This window comes from Astatotilapia calliptera, chromosome 5, assembly GCF_964374335.1.
Source record: "Astatotilapia calliptera chromosome 5, fAstCal68.1, whole genome shotgun sequence".
Lineage (NCBI taxonomy): Eukaryota > Metazoa > Chordata > Actinopteri > Cichliformes > Cichlidae > Astatotilapia > Astatotilapia calliptera.
The window spans coordinates 16,504,041-16,529,063 of NC_137426.1; the positions used below are offsets into that span (position 1 = coordinate 16,504,041).

General features: G+C 41.4%; 1 protein-coding gene across 2 annotated transcripts in view; it reads right to left on the reverse strand.

Annotated features, from left to right (window-relative positions):
* cacna2d2a (calcium channel, voltage-dependent, alpha 2/delta subunit 2a) overlaps window positions 1–25,023 on the reverse strand; it is a 181,906-nt gene that overhangs the window by 68,247 nt on the left and 88,636 nt on the right. For both annotated transcript variants that reach the window (XM_080301747.1, XM_026167551.2), the window contains exon 4: window positions 22,999–23,058. In XM_080301747.1, coding sequence (XP_080157873.1) covers window positions 22,999–23,058 — 60 coding nt within the window. The remainder of the gene's footprint in view (window positions 1–22,998; window positions 23,059–25,023) is intronic.

The window sequence follows — 25,023 nt, forward strand, 5'->3', positions numbered from 1 at the left end:
AACACACACACAGACACGCACACACTGTGAACCTCTCTCTTGGCCCCGATAGTCTTGCAATCATTCCAAGCACCAGTTTCCCTAATGGAAGCTGACATTATATCAAACACAATAAAGTTTTTCATTTACTGCTCTTCATTAACCCACGCACATCAGCCCATAAGGTACACACTACCACACAAACACATGCACACATGCGCACACAGCTCAGTTAGTGTGAAAATTGAAGTAGAATAAAAAAGGAAAGCTGATACAATGTGATCCGACTCCAGAGAACTAATCTGTGAAGTTTTGCTGGAAACCAGTTAAGATGCTTTACATTTTCACCCCCTTCATATCTCCTTGGCTCTGATTTCCACTCCTATCTTTAGCTAGATACCAGTTTAGCACATGAACTGCAGTCCATTATCCGGCTGGGTGATGAGTGAGAATACAAATCTCTGACTAAGTCAGATTGGACGCTCGCTATTACAGTCTGATTGCACCTATATGAGAATATAGCAGGTAATTGTCTGGAGAATTCACAGCAAGTGTGCGAGCATCATGTCTCCCACCTCCTGCACGCTCTACCCAGGCAGCACATCTCATCTAAAACGTCACATATGTGAAATGTCACATGTTCAGACTTTATCCTGACTTCACTCTCCAGACGTTTGAACTTGATAAAACTGGACAATATTAGAAGGTGATTCTTTGCAGTAAGAGACGCTACCCTTCGTGTTTGGCACACGTCAACTCCTGTGCGCACACCACACACACATAATACAATTTCCGTATGTTAAGCAAGAAATGACTGACATCCAATTTCTTATGGAGACAGAGGAAATACATACACAAGGGCATTCATACTAAAAGGAGAGACATCCAAATTAAATCGTAATACGCCATCAGAAACTAATTTGTTCAGCTCGTTTTCTTTAGTATATATTTAGTACTATATTAATCATAGACATTTAAAAAAAAAATTGTCAGAAATCTGAGGGGCCTTTTACCACTTTGATCTTGAACTGCAGAGGTTGCCTGTGAATAAAATATGAAACTTTGTTCTTTAGGGGAGCTGTTCTCGCTGCTGGCAGTGTTTTTTTTTTCCTTCTCACTGTATGCTCATAAAAAGCACAGTATGTGGACGTTTGTAATTAAAATGCATGGAACATTTTACAGTGCAGGACTTCCACCTATAGCAGACTGCATTTCTGGGGGAGGGGTGGTTGGTGCGGGGCATTGCCAGTCCTAGTGCGCTTGCTGTGGGGTGCAGCTGTAGAGTTATCAGCGTGGGAGCTATTAGTGCTGTGGCTTGAAGCCTTCGTTGTACTTACAGTAACATAACGAGTGGTCATCAGCTTGAGTAGTTCCTGTTCTGTCTCTGTATGTGTGCCAACTCTCCAGTCAGAATGAATACAGACAGGCAGACACACATTTTTCCAAACACACACATGCACAGAAAACCCTAACTCTCATTAACAGAAGCAAACTACATCTAAAGTCTAAAAATAAGAGGTGCAAACATGTTTTCATTTATGTATTTTTCTGTGGGTTTAAGGCAAAGTATTGCTAATGCCTTTTAACTTCAGCTCTTCAAGGCAGACTGCTGTTTGATGTGTCAGGTCCTTTTTTTTTTTTTAACCAGTGAAGGTTAGAAAAATGGCTCTTTATAATTCCAAGTCAATGAGAAGAGTCAACAGGCAAACTGGAAATTAAACCGCTGGCCCGGAAGAATAAGAAAACAAGAGAAGGAGAGAGCTATTGAGCTGAAGTGAAACTCAGATAAAGGGGTGTATGATTGAGGCCTTGGGCGCGGCTGCCTCGCTCTCTCTCTCTTGCTCTCTCATTGGCATGCTCTGTATCTCGAGGCTTTTAAGCGATTAGGGAGCTGCTGAGACCATGGCGTCCAAGCATAGCTCCATGCAGATGTTCATTTGTATGCCAATAAACAAATGTGCCCCCAGATTAAAGCTCCAATACACAGTGCAAATTCAGCAAAGTGAATGACATTCTCCATGGACAACTCATCAATGTCTTGCTCCTCTTCACGCACAACCCCATGCCTCCTCCGAACTGCACGCTGACTTCAAAGACTGGCAATGATGGGCAAAAATCCGCGAGATATTAGAAGAAACGAGTGAAGAAAGAGAAGAGTCTTGATTATTTTAAAATGAAAACGAAATAGTTTATTTGAATACATTATATTATGTTATATGTCCCCCCAATTTGGCCCATGAATCTGTAAATTCCCTTCTTTAAGTCTCTCTTTGTAAACACCCTGCAGGTCAAAGATGCCAACTTTTTTTCTCCTCTTATATCCTTCCTCCCTCTCTTTTCCTCTTTCGTTTACATCTCTGCTGTGCTGTCTTTTTCTTTCAGAGCCTGACACTTTCCCTCGGTAAAAGCAGTTAAATCAGTCTGTGAATATTTCAATCCTGTGATAAGGAAAGAAGGCTTTGTCCTGCTGCACTCTGGGTAATGCTGCACTCCATTGTTGGCTGACAGGGCTCCATTGAGTAGCAGGTTTTAACGCTGATAGCATCACCACCCTGCATGGACACAGTGCCAGATAAAAAGCCTATCCAATGTGGCACACGCATGCCCACACCTCCAAACAAGCCTGCAATCTGATCATCACAGGAAAAGAAGGAAAGAGGTGCTGTAACACCAAATAAAGACAAATAAGATAAACAGGGCGTGACAATACTAACGCTATCATTGGATTCCCTAGGGATTTGATAAAGCAAATGCAATTACGTGCGTCTAACATTGTACGGCTTCCATAGCTGAAGTGACCAATCACATACACTCCAGCGCTCTGTGTGGACCGCCCCGCCAATCACACTGCAGCTTGGTATGACACTGGTTCTACGCTTATCTTAGCAAAATGTTTCCAGGTTGCATTTTTCTCAGAGGGCTGAATGCTGCTTTTCATTTCACTGATGTTTTTCAGCCATTTTACCACCGCTAGTCCGTAGAGTCCCTAAAAGTCACCACCCCCTCTTTACAGCCTGACTGAGAGTGCCCAATCAACAATCAGCGCCAGCCAAAGGAAACCTGTTATTTTCGACCCCATAATCATTTCCATCACATGCCTTGCTGTACCTCACAATGATTTGAACATTGAAATGACAAAGGGAACCCTGCTTTAAGATATCTGCAGATAGGAACCAAGGACAGCAGGGACAGAATTCATCAAGCGAGTGCTAAAACCCAAGCAGGAATCTTTCCTCAGCTGCAGCATAACCAAGCTCTCACCGCTCACAAAATGACAGCCTAGCTGATGAGAGGCATCACTTTCCTGGAAAGCTGTGGTGGCCTCAAACACAGAGAGAAAATGAGCAGGTTTCTTGCAAACATCCTATCTAATGGAGGCAAAATGAGACAATATGGGGCTGTACCTCTGCAGTTAATAAATGGGTATCACCAGAGATCAAGGCAAGAGTGCTTCTTGTGTACAAAATTTTGGACAAAACCTAGAGATACCTATAACTAGATAACTAGAGATAACTATACTCATACTTGGAGGCTAATTGATATTAAATTACCATCTGATTACATATTTATTTGCAACAGTGCGGCCTTGGCCTCCTCCAGCTAACATACAACTTTAGCTAGCCCCGCCTCTCACTAGCAGCTGAACACATGGACAGCAGCACAGCAAACTCAGTGAAGCACCTTAAAGAATGACAGCCCGGTCTTTATGAAGAATTTCATGATATCAGTAAAGTTGTTTCAACAACAGTCAAGTATCAAACAACTGTCATAAATACTGACTTGGCCAGGGCACACGTTAATGTTAATGTTAGCTGTTTAATTATTGGCAGCTACTCATGTTAGCCACCTGTTAAATGATCGTAAAGGTATTGCTTATCAGCTTTAAACCAAATAAAGGTTACCTTGCTTTGTCTGTGAGTCCTGCATTTGGCTTCTTTTTTGCCAAACCCCCATGACACTATGACTAATAATAAAACAATAAATTTGATGTGGGAGTTAAGCAGCAGATGTTATCAGTTTTGAACTGCAGTGGTAATAGACATGTTAATTTAACAGGATTATGCAATTATGTGCCTCTAAAATATATTATGCTTCTAGGCTGAAGCTGAGAAAGGTAGATATCAGTAGCTAGAATGAAACAACAGCAACTTACCTTAATTACAGAATTACAGGAAATAAATAGAGCTGCAGCTGATTACATGTGCATGGACAATATTGTACTAATCTTTGTTTACAAAAACTATACCTCTTATTTAAGGTTAAAAGGTTATTTTCCCTCTGTGGTATCAGAAATGGTATTGAGTATTTTCCTGGCTATTGATATTGAGTTTGAAATTCTAGTATTATGACAACCTTAAATGTTACATTGTAGAAAAGCTGAAACTTACATTAATAAATAAAGTTTCTGATATTTTTCTATCACTTTAGGATTTAGCAGATGTAAAAATTGTTATAGAGGAATAGGGATTTGACACTGAACTGTAACTAGGATTGAAGGGAATGGATGAATATATGATCAATATTAAGTGCAGTAGAAAAAGAAAGGTACCCATCACACTTATGTTAATATATCAGCAATTACCACTTGTTGGACTTGCAGGTAAATACACAGTGCCTAACTCTAACTGGATGTACAGTAGGTGATCAATATTATCTCTCTCTCCTCTAATTTCTAGTCATCTCTACACTGTCAGCTCTATAACAAAAGAAATGTATTTTTTTCAAGTCCCCAGGGTTGCTGTAGAATAGTTATCTATCAGTATATGATCTATTCATTTAGTCTTTAAGACTAAACGTCAACATCTCAAAAAGTGAGAATACTTGAATACAGAAAGCTGTATCTCAAGTGCTTATCAGTCCATTGTGACTTCGTTTTTTACTATTCAGCTCTGACCAGAAGAGCCAACAGGCAGCAGGTTTACCCTTTAAAATAACATTTCATGGGCGTTAGCCATGTGTTCAAATGGGAAAATCAAGTTCTGCAGCATAACTCGGTGGATTTCTCTGACTATTGATTCCCATCTCCTGAGAGGCAGAGGGATCGATCAGTGGGATTTAGACATGGGGGCCACTTTCTCAGCCCTCCCTCCTGGCCTGCATGCCGCATCACAGTTGAGCAAACTCCTCCTGACAGAAGGCTTATTGACATCTCTGAACTTTTCTTTCTCTGTCATCTTTTTTTTTTCTTAATGTTTCTGCACTTTAATGCTTCTTCCATTCTGAGTCACCTTACACTTTGTGATGTCCCCCCTGCTCGTGTTTTTGTGAAAAGGTGTTTCTTAAGGTAACAGCAACACATTAGTTATGAAACGTGGGGGGGAAAATACCTCAGAGAGATGAGAAAAGAGTCTGAGCGGGAAAAGGGGAAAAAAAGGTGAAAAGGACATTTCCACCTCAGAGCGCACCACTTAAACAAATTACAACGGTCTGCAATCAAGGAGCTGAAATTACCAAACTGCTGGGTCACCACAGCAACCAGAAGTCTGATCAAAGCTGTGAGCAGCACAGCAGTTGATAGAAAAATGAAGGGAGGTAACAGGGGAGGAGGTGCTAAAGGGATGGGAGAGCTGAGGAGACGAGGGAAACTGCGGTCAAAACACAGGTTTAGATTTTAACTGTACTGGCATAAGACTAACAAATCAGTTGATCAGGAGTGTCTTAATCAGCACATATTCTTCAAGCACAGATTACCAGCTTTCCTATTCTATCTAGGGGTGCAACGATACACAAAATTCACGGTTCGGTTCGATACTTTGGTGTCACGGTTCGATATTTTTTCGATACAAAAAAAATGTTCATGCCTTTTTAATTTGTCATTTATTAAAATTATAAATATATATTTTAACTCAAAAGTACAGTTTTTAAATTTAACCCTAACCCTTGTGCATGTTTTTTATTTTGACAGCGAATGCGCACCTGCGGACCACTTATGTGCAGCCCTGGTTATATAGCTCGTCATATTGCAGCCACAGAAATTCTTTTGTCCATGAAACCTGTTGTAGAGATCCACCTTTTAGCACATCCCAGCACACCCACTCACTTCACCAGATGCACCTTGTTTAGTTCTCTCACCTTTGATTGGGTGTGGTGCTTGTCCTTGATTGCACTCACCTGTCACACATTATATGTCACACAGTACATAAGGACTGCATTCACTTTTGGCTCACTCTTTCCTCACTTCCACACGGGGCGGCAGCTGAGGTGAGGTTCTGTTTGGGTTTTTATTTTATGTAATGTTAAGGTAATGAGTAACTTGAATCTCTGTTTTCTTTCAGCATTGGCAGTCCATGTGTGTCTTTGTTTCCTTCCTTTTTTGCCTTATTTATTTGAGAATAAAAGGAGTACCCTGAAAATAATTCTGCATTAGATGGCTGCTTTTCTTATTCTAACCAGATGAGCCCATGAAGCTGATTGCTTCAGCCCTGAACCTTCCTCCCTTCAAAACATGGTCCTCCGAGCCGGAGAGGTATTAGCATCATGGATACACAGCAGCCATCTAGAAAATCCAGTCGTGATAGTAGACCTCCTGCCTACCTGCAACAGTATAAAGTTCAGTACCCTGGAGCTAGAAGAGCTACATGTGAGACAGAGAGCCAAACTGAATGTCAGCACAGTGATAAAGACACACATGGGCTGCAGGATCCTGTCGGAGAGTCAGAAAGACCACCAGAGACATCCCTTGTTCCTTTACCCACCACCCAAGATGAGGTCATGAGGGAACTCCTAACGACCATGAGGGAGATTAAGCAATTTATGATTCAATCATCTCCTTCCCATTCTTGTAGCTCCAGATCTTCCATTCGCACAGTCTCATCAGATGGAATCAAAGCTTCTGTATGCAGTTTACGAGCCAGTCCTCAAACACATCAACAACATGAGCAGCTCCCAGTGATTGATACAGTAACCTGTCAATCACCCTTCCAGCCCCCGCAGATTAGCCGTCAGTCTGGCTTAGTTACAGCTGCCAGCCCTCCTTTACCTAATTCAACAATACTAGATGCTGCTATCCCTTCAACTGGTTTGCCTAGACCAGTCCTTGCTACAGAAGATGAGACTCCCTTTGATTTCCTGGCCTTATCACGGCAGGATCCCGACCAGATCTCATGTGTTCAACCTGCTGTTCCTTTAGCTGAAGACCCTGTTCAACCTCTCATTCGCATATCTGACCACAAGCATTGCCCTCCTCTAGAGCAGCAACCAGCTACATCCAATACCTCATATGAACAGAAACCTTTGATATCTGGTACTGCTAGCTCGGGTCACTCCTCTAGCACGAGAACACATGTATATAAGCTTGAAGGTCCTTCATTTCCAGACCTTAGTAGAGAAGACGAAATGCAATACAGGATGTTACGGATGGCCCTTACAAACCTTCTTGATCCTCATGAGACAGAGCACTTCAAATATCATGTCCTTCTTGATCACCTCAAAGTAGACCAAGCTAAACGATTAGCTCTTGCCTTTTCCTACGCTCCTGACCCATACACTCAAGCCATCAAAGCCCTTGATGAGCGTTATGGGCAACCAAGACAGCTGGCATTGAAAGAGCTAAAGAATATACTGGAACTGCCTCCTATCAGAGCAGGTGATGGTCAGAGCCTTGATAATTTTGCTCTTCGAGTACAGGCTTTAGTTGGGTTGCTTAGCACTATGGGAGAACAAGGACGTGCAGAACTAGACTGTGGCTCCCATGTCGATCGCTTGTTAGTGAAGTTGCCTGCAGAGCATTTCAGTCGCTTCAAACGGCATGTTTACAGGGAACAGGGAGAAATGACGTATACCTTGCCTTTGTTCTCATCCTGGTTGCAAATGGAATGCAGGTGTCAACCAAAGAAGGCCAGTCCTGTTCCATCCTTCAACCAGACACGACCTGCCCGTAAGTACGCTTCTCCACTTACAACAATATTACATGAAGCAAATACATCTGATGATTCTGTACATGCAACACAGCCGATCATGACAACTAAGGCTACATGTGCATATTGCTGCTCACCAGAACATCACATTAGTAAGTGTCCTGGGTTTATCCAGAAGACAAAGGATGAGAAAACAAACTGGATAAAAGTAAACAAACGGTGTTGGCGTTGTGCTAGGAATCATCAGGCCGCAAAGTGTGACCTGAAGAAAGCATGTGCCACCTGTATGGGACTACATCTCCAGATCCTATGCGATGTAAATAAGAGATCTAAAACTGACACTCATCCTGTAGTGAGGACGCTATACTTTGATAGACCTAGTGATTGTCCTAGTGTCCTTTTAAAGGTCGTGAAAGTGCTCCTGCGAAATGGCAAAAGAACCCTTGAAACATATGCAGTACTTGACGATGGCTCCCAGCGTACCATTCTTCTGACATCAGCTGCACAGCATCTCAACCTAACTGGGGAAGCAGAGAGATTATCACTTAGAACGGTCCGTCAAGAAGTTGAAACTATTCATGGTTCTTCCGTAAGTTTCAAAATCTCACCCATCGCACACCCAGAGAAAACCTACACAATTACTAATGCCTTCACTGCAAATCACCTAGCACTTTCAGACCACACCTACCCTGTATCATCTCTCCAACGGAGATACAAGCATCTTCAAGGTATCCCATTACCCATTATTAATAAAGCAGCGCCACTCCTACTCATAGGCTCAGATCATACTCACCTCATCACGCCTACTGCTCCATTGAGACAGGGACCATATGGGTCTCCTGCAGGAGTTAAAACCCAATTAGGATGGACACTTCAAGGCCCGATCACAGATTTTCATCCCCAGAGCAGTACAGAGCACGTGCAGTGTTTGTTCACATCTCTCAGTTCATCTGCAGATGTACTGCGTTATCATGTTGAGAAGCTATGGCAACTAGACACTTTACCTGAATACAGTGAGAAATCTGTGATCCGATCAAAGCAAGATCAACTGGCACTGGAACTCCTTGAACAGGCCACAAAAAGGGTTGAGATCAATGGTGTTAATCGCTACGCCACTCCTCTTCTTCGGATGGCAAACTTTCCTCCTTTGAATGTCCCTCCAAATGTAGTCATGTCTAGACTCCGCAACACTGAGGCTCGGTTAGCTAAAGATCCTGGCAAAGCCATGTCTTACAAGGATCAGATTTTGAAATTGGAGCAAGCAGGCTATATTTGACTGCTCTTTCACATTTCAAGGTCAGTGTCTCAATAAGTACCTATTGCCAGGACCAATCCTAGGCCCAACACTTCTTGGTGTTTTGTTGCGTTTTAGGCAACATTCAGTAGCAATAAGTGGCGACATCAAAGGCATGTTTCACCAAGTCCGTCTTCTGCCTCCTGATAAACCACTCCTCCGATTCCTGTGGCGTGACATGAACAAAGCAGCTCCCCCTTCAGTGTATGAGTGGCAGGTACTCCCCTTTGGCACGACCTGCAGCCCTTGTTGTGCAATCTATGCACTGCAGAAACATGTGAAGGAATATCAATCTGACAAAGATGTGCAGTCTTCAGTAATGCAGTGTTTCTATGTTGATAACTGCTTGCAGAGTTTTCCATCAGCAGAGTTAGCTCGAACACTCCTAGACAAATTAAGAAACCATCTATCAGAAGGAGGCTTCGACCTCCGCCAGTGGGCCAGCAATAATCCTGTTGTGATTAGCCATCTACCATCTGAGGTAAGAACGGCAAGTAATGAACTTTGCCTGACTGAAGACAAGCCATCTGGCCCACATGAACGCACATTAGGATTATTGTGGAATTGTGAGACTGATTTGTTTGCCTATAAATACAGAACTCTAGCCTCACACCCCACCACAATGCGTCGTATCTATGCAGTACTTGCTCGTCTGTATGACCCATTAGGCTACTTACTCCCATTCACAACACGTGCCAAAACCTTGGTGCAAGAGCTATGGAGAAAAGAGAGAGATTGGGACGACCCTTCCCTTCCACACGACCTCTTAGAGGCATGGAAGTCCTGGGAAGAAGAACTTTGTTATCTCCCACAAATTGCCATCCCACGTTGCTATACGTCTAAGGAAATGGATGTTTCTACCACAGTTCGAGACATTCATATCTTCTGTGACGCTTATGGTGCTGTCGCATATTTGAGATCAGATGATCTTGAAGGCCATGTAGAACTGAGTTTCTTGTTAGCTCGCTCACGTGTTGCTCCTAAACGGCATTTAACAATACCCAGACTGGAGCTATGCGCAGCCCTACTAGGCGCACGCCTCAGTGAGCTCATACAAACAGAACTCACCTTACCAGTCAGGACTACCACCCTTTGGTCTGACTCGACAACTGTACTTCACTGGCTTCAGTCAGATTCCTGCCGTTTCAAGGTATTCGTAGGAGCCAGAGTCTCAGAAATTCAAAACCTCACAAACAGTCAAGACTGGAGATACATCAATTCAGCCACAAATCCTGCTGATGATGTTACGAGAGGTAAATCCCTGAAAGAGTTCCTTAGCCCAAACAGGTGGACTGAGGGTCCCTCGTTTCTGCATGAACCTCCAAATAACTGGCCCACAGTTACAGATCTCCATCCTGATGATGATCAGACTGAGTTAAAGAAATCCTACTTCTTTGGTATTGTCAGTATACCCTCCCATACATACACACCCAGCTTCAGAACGTATCAAGAGCTATTGGATTTCACGGCTCATTCACTCTCCAACCAAAAGGGTAACATTCCTTCTGCAGCTGATTATCAAACAGCAGAACAAGAAATCCTTCGTCAGGCACAACTGGACAGTTTCGGTGAAGACTTAGCCCGTTTACAGTCAGACAAACCCCTCTCATCCGACAGCCGTCTATTGTGTTTGTCACCAGTGTTGTGCAGGAATTCTGGACTTATCCATGTAGGAGGCCGATTACGGCAAAGCCCAGACTTGGAATTGAATGTCATTCACCCAATAGTACTTGATCCTGCTCATCCAGTGACCAAACTGATCATACAAAATTATGATGACAAACTGCATCATGCTGGTTCAGAAAGACTTTTTGCTGAACTACGTCGGAAATTCTGGATTCTCAGAGGAAGGGAAGCCGTACGCAGGCATCGGTATAGCTGCGTCGCATGTCAGAAATGGAGAGCACAGCCCATCATTCCAAAAATGTCAGACTTGCCTGCTGCTCGTCTTAGGTTATTCAAACCACCTTTCTATTCCACAGGAATAGACTGCTTTGGGCCATACAAGGTCAAGACAGGCCGCAGATCGGAGAAAAGGTGGGGAATAATATTCAAATGTCTCACCACTCGGTGTATACATCTTGACCTCCTAAACAGTATGGATACAGACTCCTTCCTCATGGCCCTCCAACGATTCATTTCTCGACGAGGAACACCCCTGGAAATTATATGTGATCAAGGAACTAACTTCAAAGGAGGAGATAAGGAACTACGGGCAGCTTTTAACAACCTTGCTCCGACTCTGCAGCCGGTCCTAATGACTAAAAGAATCCATTTCAAATTCAATCCCCCACATGCACCCCATTTCGGCGGAGCCTGGGAGAGGGAGATACGTTCTGTGAAGAATGCTCTGAAGAGAACCATTGGTGCACAGATGGTCACTGAAGAGGTCTTAAGAACAGTCCTAATTGAGATTGAAGGCATTCTTAACTCAAAACCCCTAGGCTATGTATCCTCAGACATTGCGGACATTGACCCCGTAACCCCAAACCTTCTCCTTATGGGCCGACATGATTCATCACTCCCCTGGTATCCTATTCTGATTCTGACCTCCTAGGCCGACGACGATGGCTACATGCACAAATATTGGCAGATCACTTCTGGCGACACTTCATAAGAGACTATCTACCATCCCTCCAAAGAAGACCCAAATGGCAGAAGGAAAAACCAGATCTCACATTGAACTCTGTCGTCATGATTATGGATTCACACCTTCCACGAGCCCTTTGGCCTGTAGGAAGAGTGACGCGCTTGCTGAAAAGCCCAGATGACCACATCAGAACTGTGGAGGTCTTAGTACAGGATAAAACCTATATCCGCCCTGTCTCCTGTCTGATCCCCCTGCCCTCGCTTCCTGACGAAGACTGATCCTGATCATATCAACATATTTCTCACTAGAAATATGGGGGCGGCTGTTTGCTTCAGCCCTGAACCTTCCTCCCTTCAAAACAAAACCATAAAGCTGCACTTTCTTTTTGCCTTATAGTCTGATTTGTCATAACTTCTCCATTTTGTGGTAAGCTTTTCTTTGGCTGTCACTTCTTCACCCTGACCTGTCTTATTTGGCTCAGCAGAACTGAAATGCTTTTACACACGGACTCACATAAGCTCAGCGATTCTCTGCGCGATCAACCTCTCACATGTTTAAGCTGCGGGAGATTTCACTTGTCATGTTTAAACATGACAAGTGAAATCTCCCGCAGCTTAACATAGTCTTATTAATCGTTAGCTTACTATGTCAGAGGAATTGGTGCACAAATTATCATCACTCACAGATCAGTGCTGTCGCTCTCTATACACAGTTCGCACGATTGCAAAGTGAAAGCAAAAAAACAAGCGCAAATTCAAACGCGATTTCAATATTTCACATATTGACAGTGGCTCACCGATGCCAATGACATAATTACCCAGCTACATTTCTGAAAGAATGCAAAAGCATTGACATATATTTTTCCTTCCTACAATAGCCCGACGGGCAGGGAAGAGATAGATTTTGGTAGCCCGACTGAAAAAAATCGCTAGCTCCAGGACGTCGGGCTAGCGATATTGCAAGCCCTGTATCTGATTGAGGAATCACTCATCTTTGGAAAAGAGAGTTTATTACAGAGAAATGTCTCTTTCCAAAATAAAAGCTATACTATCCGCTTCTTCTGGGCTATATTCTCAGCAGCATAAGGAGAATCATGTGCTAACAGCTGTCTAAATGACTCGGCTAAAGTTAGTAGCATGGTTGTTGTTTTGGTCTTTGCACTAGGATGATGTCTGCGTAAATGTGCAGTCATATTCGTTGTGTTCCCACTAGTGCTTTCAGGTTAATCTCGTTGAAATGACCTTAACGCCACAACACGGCAAATCTCCGTTAACGAGCTACCGCCGATCGCCCCGTGTGTGGGGCTAGACGGCCAACACGTTAACGAGCTAACTGCGCTAACACACTAGTTCCCACCCATGTAATTGAGCATTGCATGGCACATCCAACATACTGTTTTACTTTAGTCCATGACTCGCTTACCTTCAGGGTCATACGTCACATGAAAACCAAAATAATTCCAAACGCCAGATCTGAATGAGGGTGGGGGAGGTCCATGTGTCTTGCTAGCTTGCCCTGCGCTCTTCCTTCTGACTATGCTGTCTGTGTTGAGTGCTCAGTGGATCTGCGCTCGACAGTGCAGCCTAGGCGGAGTAGTCGAACGCAGATTCACTGAGCGCTCAACACAGACAGCATCGTCGGAAGGAAAGTTGATAAAATAAATTACAAATGTTGTATTGTTCGATACATATGCGTACCAAACCGAAAGCACTGTATCGACCGGTTCAATATCGATACGAATATCGTTGCACCCCTAATTCTATCCTATCCCTTTTATCCAATTTCCTATTCCTATTGTTGTTGTGGTTGTCACTGAGTATGAGCACGAGTTATGTTTAATCCTTATTCTACTGAGCCCCTCACACCATCACATTTGAAAGGGAAGAGACATCCTTTTCAAACAGCGAAAAAGCAAAATGTGTAGGAAATTTCTGTCCATATATCCCATCCACATATTTTCCCTTCCAGTGATGAGCAGATGGAAGGCCGTTCCATGGTTCAGGATTCAGTGATAACACTGTTTACGAGTTCCATTACGTGCTCGGCAGCCTGCGAGCACTCTGTCTCAGTGCAGCTATAAGGAAGTGGAAGGGGTGAAAGCTCACAATGGAAATAGATGCAGTTTATTTGTGACTATGCTTATCAGTGTTTGAAATAAGAACTGTGCGTTAAAAAACGGGTTCACACGGCTATATTCCAGACTTTTTTCCATCAGCCCTCTGCAGCGGAGACGTTTTGAGTTTGGTTCTGCTAACACAAGATGGATTCAATTTTTATTTACAAGGTCTGTAGCTGATGTTTGAAAAGAGGACTGGATATCCCATAAAACACAGAACCACACCAACAGTTTGATTACTGTTTTGAATAGCAAAAGCTATAATTACAGGAAAAATAGGCTTTATGCTGTCAGATTATGATTTGTAGATATTAAACTACAAAAAGTCCTGGTCTAATCAAGACTCACTGTCCCATCAAGTTGATGGCAGAATTTGATGTCTGAAAAAAGTTGAAATAACATTCCTTGTTATTTTCAGCAGCCCATAAATGTCTGGGAACTGAGAAGACCAGCTGCTGGACTCTTGGGTCTTCCTTGTGGTATTTTTTATTTCATGATGCAGCCAGTGTTTTCAGTTGTTGAAAAGTCTGGACTGCATGCAGCCCACTTCAGGACCTGGACTTTTTATCTAGGAAGCCATACTTCTGTAATAGATATAGTATGCGGTTTATCAGTGTGTTAGTGGAATATGCAAGACCTTTCCTGAAAAATCCATCTGGACAGGAGCACATGTTGCCTTAAAACCTGTAATACCTGTCAGCACTGATGGTGCCTTTCCAGATGTACCAGCAGCCAATTCCATAGGCAGTAATCCATCCCCATCAGAGAGGCCCAGTTATGACAAGCTGCATGTAGGGCTGCTCGATTCTGGCAAAAATGATAATCACGATTATTTTCACTGAAATTGAGATCTCGATTATTTGACGATATTTATTTAACCCTTTAAGACCTACCATAGAACCAAGTCCGCCAGAGCTTATATTATTTTTTTTACATGCTGTAGTGCCATTTTTGGGAGCATTTCAAGTTGCTATACATCAATACAACTGTTATAGCCCATATTTTAATAATATGTATGCATTAAGTGACCGAGGACAAGCTGATGACTTAAGCTTGTCACTGGCTTGCCATCACCAGTGTGTGAATGGGTGGATGACTGGATATGTCCTTAGGGACTAGTAAAGCGCTATATAAATACAGGCCATTTACATAAGATGTAAGTACAACTCCTCCGGTTTCTTATGCAAAACAAATTATTGCGCTAGCTTACACGGTTCCGGTTCTACAGGGATTTAAAGGGTTAACAATAACAATGTATTGAATAATGACTTTAAAAAAATAATATAAAATAGTGTGCAAATACTGATAACAGTGCAAATGTTTGCGATATAAAAAATAAATGAAAAATGTAAACATCTATGCTTAGTGAACTTTGCAGTGTTGCTCTGTGGTGCAGCTACTACACCGTGGCAACGTTTACACACTATGTCTACTTGATGTCTGACTCTGCGATCCCATAATGTTTACACACCACTGAAGGTTTTTTTACCTCTCTTTTCAACCAACGGCAGTCACTCTCCTCTCCAAATAACTTCTGCTTAGCTTTTTGAGCTTCCCTTGGGTCCTCTTAATTGTTGTGACGGGTGTTCGAAATGCAGAGAGGTGCGCTCGATTTGCCACACGGAGTAAAGCACGAGGGAGGGGCTAATAATCGGCTCAGTCATTTTTAATGATCGTTGAAAGCCCAGATCGTAATCGTGATTAAAATTCGATTAATTGAGCAGCCCTAGCTGCTTGGTCCCTACCCTCCTTTGTCCAGAGGATACGGTGTCTATGTTTTCCACAAAAAAGTCACATTTTACTTCTAAAAATGTTAATGTGAAACCACCTGAGGGCCCAAAGATAATAGGCATTTAAATATTAGTTTCTGGCCTTGTCCCTAGTTCACAGAGATTTCTCCAGATTTTCTGAATCTTTAGATGATATTATGCACTGCAGATGACAAAATCTTTAGTTTTCACCACTTTTAAGGGAAAAACACTATTCTGAAAGTGTTGCACAATTTTAGTCAAACTGGTTTTTGCTTATCATTACTTCAGAAAAACTCCAAAATATGCTTTTTATACCCAATCATATTGACCTGTTGCCAATTAATTCCAACTTTTTTTTTTAAATGTGTTGTGTCACAGAAATTCAAAATGCACTAATATTTTTGATGAAATAGCAACAAACTTCTATGTTTTCTGTGGTCCACTGTGAGTAAAGTTGTGCATATCATTCCATTCTGCTTTTCAGATAACATCCCAATATGTTTATTATTGGTTTTGTACATTTATAACAAGCTAATTTACTGTCAGAGATATAAGCATTGTCGAGTGCTTTGTATAACAGCTAAGGTTAAAATGTGCTTTCTACCTGAAGACTATTTAATGTGAGAATCATCTTGAGTGGCAGCTTTGACTTTAATATCAGTCCACTTAAATTATATATAATTTAATATATAATTTTTCCTCTTTTTAAAACTCATTAACCTTGGTCTGTTTTATGCCAAATTACTAATTTACTCCTAACTCCTGCACATATAAACAATTCTTAATTGTTGGCACAGTAGTGTGTGCTAACAAAAAAAAAATCGAAACGTCTTCCTTTTAGTTAATACAGTAAAATGAAGAGATAATAACAAGAGGCAAGTAAAACATTTTCAGATAACCACAGAAAAGGAGAAATAACACATAAGATTAACATGTAGAGAGGAGCCAGGGACAGGCACCCTTCATTTCTGTCTATTTTACCAGAATTTGAATGTGTCCAAGGCAGCCCTCATAAGACTAATGTATTCTGTGGTTAATGGAGCTGGTTGCTTCGAGGGCTGGGCTGAGAGTCGCCACAATGATTCTCACTCATTTCCTCTGAAGGGCCAATTATCTCAAATAGAGGCATTATGAAAGGAGCCGAACTTGGTCAAGTGAACAAACCCTTGCAGCTCGCGCTCCCAGCACTTCAGGTCATGTTACACCTCTAAGGGGACCTATAGTGATTTAAGGACATTTAATGTGGCTGGAAATACTGACTAAATGTAGCTACTATAGAAGGGTGACAAATTAAAGAAAAAAAACACAGTATGTTAGTGATGTCTGTTGGTGTTGATTAATATGAGTATCTGAAATGCTACAATAAGAATGAAATATTGTTCTTGCAAATCCTTGGTGACGGAGAGATTTTTAACTGGATTTAGGTCTGATGACTGAAAAAGGCCACACAGTGTGCTTTTTCTTATCAGATCATCTCAAGACCCCTCATGCCCTGTCATCCTGGAAGAGACCCCTTCCAGCACGATCAGAAACACTTTATATTGATTTGCACAATCCTTTCCTTTCAGATTATAAGCATGGCAGCAAAATGCCCCGACAGCATAACAAAGCTGCTGGGCTAGGGGTGGAGGGGGGTCAGGTTTTTCCTTTAATTTGTCACCTGTATGTACATGTGCTGAGAGCCATAAAGAGGTCACATGAATACCACTATTATGTATGAGAGTGGGTGGCTGAGTGGAGTTGAAGAGAGAGAAGCAGAGAGAGAGAGAAGAAGAGAAAGAGAAGGAGAGATTGTGTTGTCCTATGATGAAAGGCTTGATTGATTAGAGAGTGATGATTGCAGTAAATGGCCTGGAAGATGGCTCCATCTCTGTTTCCCGTTTTCTCCATCTCTTATACCTTCTTCCCTCACTCACTTGCTTTCTCACTTACACCTCTCTCACTCTCTCTCTCATTCCCGTCGTGCTTCTCTTTGTCACCCCCTCTTCTCCCTGGTTTCATCATGGCAACCCATCAACACAGCGCCTCTTTCTCTCTCTCTCTCTCCTAATGGCACAGCTATTAGTACTAATGCATTTCAAACATACAGCAGCTGCCACATCGCAATCTGAATGAAAGGACATGTCTTCCTCCAATCTCTCCAATCTCTGTCCTTTCTTCATCCAATCTTGTGTCTCGGTCCTAATGTGCTGCGCCTTATGTCAACTCTTCCTCAGATATATGACAGTGGTCATCAACAGCAACCTCTATACGTGATATGGGACGTGTGGCTGATAATAACATTGCTAATATACCTACAAAGTAGCTCGCCATATATATATATATATATATATATATATATATATATATATATATATATATATATATATATATATATAATATATATATATATTATATATATATATATATATATATATATATATATATATATATATATATATCGATAGATGATGGATCCCGAATCCTCTCAGACATGACTGGAAAAACATTGTATGAGGTTTGTAAATTCTTGCATTCTTTATTTACTTGTTACACAGCGTCCCAACATTAAAACTACTAAAACCAAACTTTTTTTTAGCTCTAGCCAGAAGATTGCAGAACTCCCCAAAAGTGTTTAACAAATGTCTAACTCGCTAATATCCACACTGAAATATGAAGTCATAATTACGTTGTTGGAACAATATCTGTCCATCTCCCAGCCCCGTCTCTGCCAGTAGCAAAATGTGAAATATAAGGGAAATTAGGGCTGTTCGATATAACGATATATATCGGATGACGATATAAAAACGTCTATCGTTTCATTTTACACTATCGTTTGTTTCGCAAAATAAACTGTTTACAGCCATATTGTTTCATCGTTTTGATGGTCACTGTAGTGGCTATATTAATTTCTTAAAGTTCTCTCTTTCTCTTATATTTAATATAACCACACTAAGGACGGACAAGCGCCTGTTTTTATGCGTTGTAGTTAGCAACAACGACGGTAAAACCATAGCGTGTCCGCTTGTTTATTTTCCACATAAACCTTTCACAATAAAGCTCAAGATCCTGTTGAGACTTTTCAAAATAAACTGAATCACGTGAAAGATTATGCCGAGTATTTATGGATGAGAAGCAAAAAAGAGCCGTCAGATGCTAAAAAATAAACCTTACTCAAACGTTAGAACAGGCATGCTGAGTAATAAATACTCACAAAGAAAACGGCGGCTGTTACAACCTATGTCTAAAAATTTATCGTTTCATGCATCTGTTAAAACACTCGACTCCAGCTACATGACGCGCAGCTGGAAACACTTCCCGCAAGTCGAGCTGCCCGATATTCACAGAATTTACAGAAAATGTAAAAATTTTGTGATTTATATCGTTATCGGATGATAGATGTCTTATATCGGGATATGAGATTTTGGTCATATCGCACAGCCCTAAGAGAAATGTTTTTTTCATGACAGTCAGCATTGTTTTGTAACTGAGGTATACTAAGTAACTAAGATATATTTCATGTTTGTAGCACATATGTTTTCCAGAGCCTTTAGCAGAGGATGCATCACCATCCTGGGCAATTGTGGCTCAAGAGTTGGGAGTTCGCCTTGTAATCGGAAGGTTGCCGGTTCGAGCCCCGGCTTGGACAGTCTCAGTCGTTGTGTCCTTGGGCAAGACACTTCACCCGTAGCCTACTGGTGGTGGTCAGAGGGCCCGGTGGTGCCAGTGTCTGGCAGCCTCGCCTCTGTCAGTGCGCCCCAGGGTGGCTGTGGCTACAATGTAGCTTGCCATCACCAGTGTGTGAATGGGTGGATGACTGGATATGTAAAGCGCTTTGGGGTCCTTAGGGACTAGTAAAGCGCTATATAAATACAGGCCATTTACCATGGCAACTACGGAAACTGACTTTTCAAAAAAGTGGCAATATTTTCAACTAAATCACCAAGTAGTTTGTATTGCCTAAAACTAACCAAGTAGTTTTTAATGATAATTAATGAATTGAACAAAATTATTAATGTATTAAAAATAGAAATTCCATTAAAAATCTTTGATGTGTATAATGCTAACTTGGCTCTCTGGTGTGAGCAGTGATTGAATTGCCCCACCAGCACCAACCCCTCTGACCTCTTAAGTGTGACTTTTTCACCTATTAAATCCGAAAAATGCTCATTTTCTCTGCATGGACAAGAATCAGTTCACAAATCAGTAGATCAAAATAAATTTGGGAAATTCATGTTTCAGAAAAAAAAACCATAAACAAGTGTTAGATCTGTATCTGGAAATATGACTTAGAGGTTGTGACTACTGCATGAACTACAATGAGATGTGCTGCGTCTCCAGATATCTACGTCTACATTTAAATTACAGGCCTCATTACGTCATTTTATCATATATGAAGTTCAAGTGAATCAGGAACTTCCAGATTTTGCTATGTATGGGACAGAACCTAAAACAGGACATCTGGCCCTTTTACTGCCCACCCCCAGTTTCTGAAAGAGAGCCAAATTCAAAATCACATTACCATTTCCAACTATGCAAATACAACAGATAATCACAGAATACAGCCTCTGTCTTTCAACAGCATATCTTATGTCTCATTTAATACACTATATTTTGATAATGGCAGTAGTTTTGCTGTTTCAACAACACCATTGTCCATAAGCCTAACGTGCCTGCAGTCTAAGCAGCATAACCTGACAGAAGAGATGGGGTATAAAGACTGGGGAAAACCTCCCTGCACATTTTAGACGAGACTATGTCCCATGTAAGTGGATATAATATAATTTTTGCATTTCTGTCATGCTATAAACATATAAAAGCGCTTCTATATAAAAGATTACAATTTTAGTGTGAAGCCAAGCTGCTCCAAAACCCCTCTAGCTGCAAATTCAGCTTCAAAAGTCGCTAACACGGGGTATGTATTCGCTGGTGTTCTGGGAGAAAAACCATTAAAAGCAATAAAACATTTCAGCAGCTACTTTGAGCGGGTAAACACCCAGGCAATCATATTACCAAGAAAAATGCACTTTCCTCTGCAGGACGGGATTTAAATGACACTCTAAACACCTCGCATGCAGACTTTCAGCAGTGGTCAAAGCTGTAAGACCCGGGACTGCTTAATCACTTCATTCTGATACAGAAATATTAGACGTTGCTGACGTTACTCTGAGCAGTTTCATAGTGCTCCACTGTCACGCAGCCAATTTTCAGTATACAAAACAGAGATATGTGATACTTGGCTCTAAAGATGTTGGTTCTCTTTGCCCTTAAGAGAAAAGCACAACAGCACTGAAATGACTCGAGTCGCCTGGGGATGACTCTGTTGCCAACACGGTAGCCGGGTGTCACAGAGCGATGGGCACCTGACCTTGAGAAATCAGCGGCAATCCAACACTTTAATGTCTATTTCACACACCATTTGATTCCAATGGATTTAAAACCCTGAACGACCATTTCAACAGTTGTTACGATCAACATTTTGACATCCATAATGTCCAGCAGTCGGGGTGGTCAGGCATCGCCTCTGCAGTTAAACCGGGAAAATGCTTGAATGTGTGTGTGAGAGTGAGGCGGGGAGAGAAGAAGTGAGGTCTTCCCACTGCATGGGTAACAGCTGCGATGGCAGCCGCTATGAGGAACAAGCGTGTCATTGAGTTTCTATGATGTCACTCTTTGGCGAGGCAAGCAGATGGGCTGGGCCAGGTACAGAACCTACCATTAATAAACACATACAAATGAATACCCACTCGCTGACAAACACAGCCACATTATGCATTTTCGACCCAGAGCAGAGAGCACGCGCACCCACACACACGAGCTCTACCAAAATGCACCGTCTCGCATGCATAAACACCTTTTCTCTTCATTTGACAGACTGCTCCACCCGCTAGTTTAAGATGCAACACATTTCGCCTAATATACCCAAAGAGCATGCAGCCCTAATCTAATTAGAGTGTCAGTCAGCAGAGTGTTCACCCAAAGAGAAATTAGGAGAGCACAAAATCTACAAACAGGAGAAAAAAAAAATCTTGCAGGGATGTGGCATATCTACCACCGCCACCACCTTTTTGTGATATTTTTTAATGGTTTCACAGTTGCCCCTGCTGAGATTCATTACCTGTTCTAATTATAAAGGCAAATGAAATCAGCTCAATACATTATTAATAGAGAAACACTATTAGGATTCATTTGCAGTATTTGCAACAATATGGTATATTCCAAATGTTTTCATGGCTGATTAAAGACACATAGGGAGGGGAAAAAAAAGGTTTATGAATGTGATGGAAGTGCTGAAGGTTAGAGTGCGAATGAGACTGGTGACTGGACAGAAAGAGATGCAAAAAATGAAGGAGAAAAGGCGAAAGAGTCGAAACAGAGGGACAGAGAGAGGTGTTCTGGAGGGGGAGGGTTAGTTTAAAGAGAGTGCTGGCTTTTCCACACGAGGAGGTATTGATGCCATATTGGACGGAGCTACTTATGAACAGGTGTGCTGTGCTTGGTCCCTGTGACCCAGGCTTCACTTCCTGCATGGTTACACATCCCATTGAGGTGCATCAGATCCGGGCAGGGAGAGGCAGGCATCAACCCCACTCAGGTCTAAGATGAAGGGACATCCACACTGCAGCTCTGTCCCTTGGACCAGCAGGGTGAGACGGAGGATTGCAGAACCAGCCCCACCCCAAGAGTACAGCTTTAGAGTGTAAGCAACCATGAATAAAAATGGACTTGCAGGGAAGTAGGCTTCATAATAATTATTCGTTTTAAAATCAGTTAAAGCCTTTTCTCAAATATCCCCCAGGAGGCGTGGGGTTAAAAATCCATTTGTGAGAAGTGTACCATGACATCGAGCTTGTCTCCCTGGAGACAGAGGATGTGACAGTAGGGAGTGTGCATGCGTCGGGTGAGGCTATATATACATGCATATATGTGTGCATTGTGTGTGCAGGGCATCTGAATGTTTGCAAATTTGAGAGTCACTGGAGCACACCGGCTCAAAGACACACAAGCCAGAGTAATACCGTTTCTCCTTTTTTAGATTTCAAGAGCAGATGTCTAGTATTTTAAAAGGTCAGCTGCAGGAGAATGTAATGTTCAAGTTACTACGGCCCGCAAAACAAAAAGAGCAAAAGCTTTATATACCATAAAAATAACAACCCCAGAAGTAATTTTCAAGCAATTTTAAGTAAGCAATTTCAGGGTGTATGGATATAATGCTAAGGTCATAATGTGCATTACTGTTTTTTGTACTAATCACCACATTGTCTCTGTGATGCTGATCACATTGTCATCAAAGGGTTACCTTTAAAGGTGTTAAATTGAGGGGAAATTGGAAAGCAGATGACAGGAAGATAAACCAGTTTGCCTAGAAAAGAAAAAAGGGAAAAAGGCAGAAGTCTTGGAAAGGAGGGAGAGGAGCGGGTGTCCTACTTTACCGTCACACCATCTTGCCAGACGTGTTCCTTCTGAAGCTGCTCTGCTTCTCTGGCCAGTTTCTACAAGGTAGCAAAAAGAGAAAAAAAATAGCAGTGTCAGTATCAGAAGTCAATAGAAAATTGATTTGTTTGTGTGTGTGTGTGTGTGGGCGTGTTTGTGTGTGCCACGGACAAACAGACAGAATGGAAATGGTGACCTTGTTCCCTATAAAAGCTGATGATTAGAACGGCAGCTGTCCTCCTTTAAGCACCGGTCTCACAGCACCAGGAGATGAGCATTCAATGTTTCCCCTACCACTGCCCTATATCCTCTCCAACTTACAAAAAATAAAATAAAATTTAAAAGACAAATTAAAAAATAAATGTTATTATTATTATTTTTATCTGCACTGAAATAACAATTATAAGCAAGAAAATATCCAATTTTCATCGTCTCAGTCAACCTAAAAACTGTTTGTTCAGTTTGTTAATGCTTTATTAATCTTATACAGTGCACTCTCTGTATTACAGTGTAGAAAATATCACTTTGCACTTGTATCTTCAAATCCATGTCTGTCTAATTGACATACTGTATGTAGTCAAAACTTTAGGATTTAATATTTAAATAATATTCACACTTGTTGCCAAGAAGCACACCGAGAGTCCAAATCCCCACCAAGGCAACTCACACTCTGGTGATAATTTAAGGCAATAGTATCATATTGTGTATATATTAATTTAATTTTCTTTGTTCTTGTTAAGTGTACTTTAAGACGTTCGTAGTGCAGTAAAAACGTATATATGACACACTGTTTGATTGCACAAACACTATGTAGGAGTGGGTAATGGGTAATAGGTACTGATTTGTAAATAACTGGACATGGTTTGTGAAATCTGAAAGGCTAAGGCTGTGCCATATCATATTGCCCACATTAATACTTGATACATTTTTACCTGATATGAAAGTGTCACATTACAATAACAAACATATGCATATGTTCCATGGTGTGTACAACAACGAGACAAGCCCGGGCATGTCTGAGAGCAAGAGCCGCTTGTCAGTCTCCAACGGCAATTAGGTATCTAGTTCTGCAAACTTGCAACCCAAACGTAAACAAGTCAACCAAACATCGCTTGTTGCACTCCATTCGACAGAAAGTTCAAATGGTAGATAGAAATTTCTTATGTGGTTACATGATGGAAAAGCAGAGCTTTAAGCAACTGGTTAAAAATCTCAACCCAAGATACAACATCCTAGTTATAAAATATTTTTCACTTTTATTATGTGACAATATTGTGCAGATCCTGAAGAGTTAGCTAATTGCTTTAGCTCTTGTCAAACTGAAGTGCTACATAGTTATGTTATGCTTTCACTAAATAGTTCCAGGGCAAACACTACTAAAGCTACTTTTGTGCGTATATTCCCTTCATGCTGTGTTACTGGAAATACTGCTGAGTCACTGCTATTGCACTACAATGCTGCTGCTGGCTCCTTGTTTCAGTAGATTCACACTTTAAATTAGGAAGTGCGCCATCTATAACAGTAGCCCAGAGATAAGAAGAAGGATGGAAAAAGTCAAGATAACCTTTAACTAATTCCAGGTGAACCTTTGAGCCAAATTTGAAGAAAATCCCTCAAAGGGCTCAAAAGATGTTCATGAAAAAAGACAAAGATCATAGAAAATGGATGGATGGATGATTTTTATTATAAAATTATTATTTTTATATAAGATGTTATTACATATTGCACAGGTAATAATAATCTTATACTGCAAGTGTATCCATTTATTTGAGAGCTGAGACACAATGTAAACAAATGTGACATAGTACCATACGATGTTTACAATAAGTACTGGTGCTGATCCTCATCGCTCCAAACAAAGACTCATCTTGAATGGCTGTTTGTCAATAATATCCACATTTTTCCACGCATGCAGATAAGAGATGGACATTAACTTGAAAGGCAGTGTTTGCTATGATTTAAAATTGTTATCTTCAGCTGCAGTCAAGTTAAGAATGCATTATTTGATTTAGTCCATATTGACA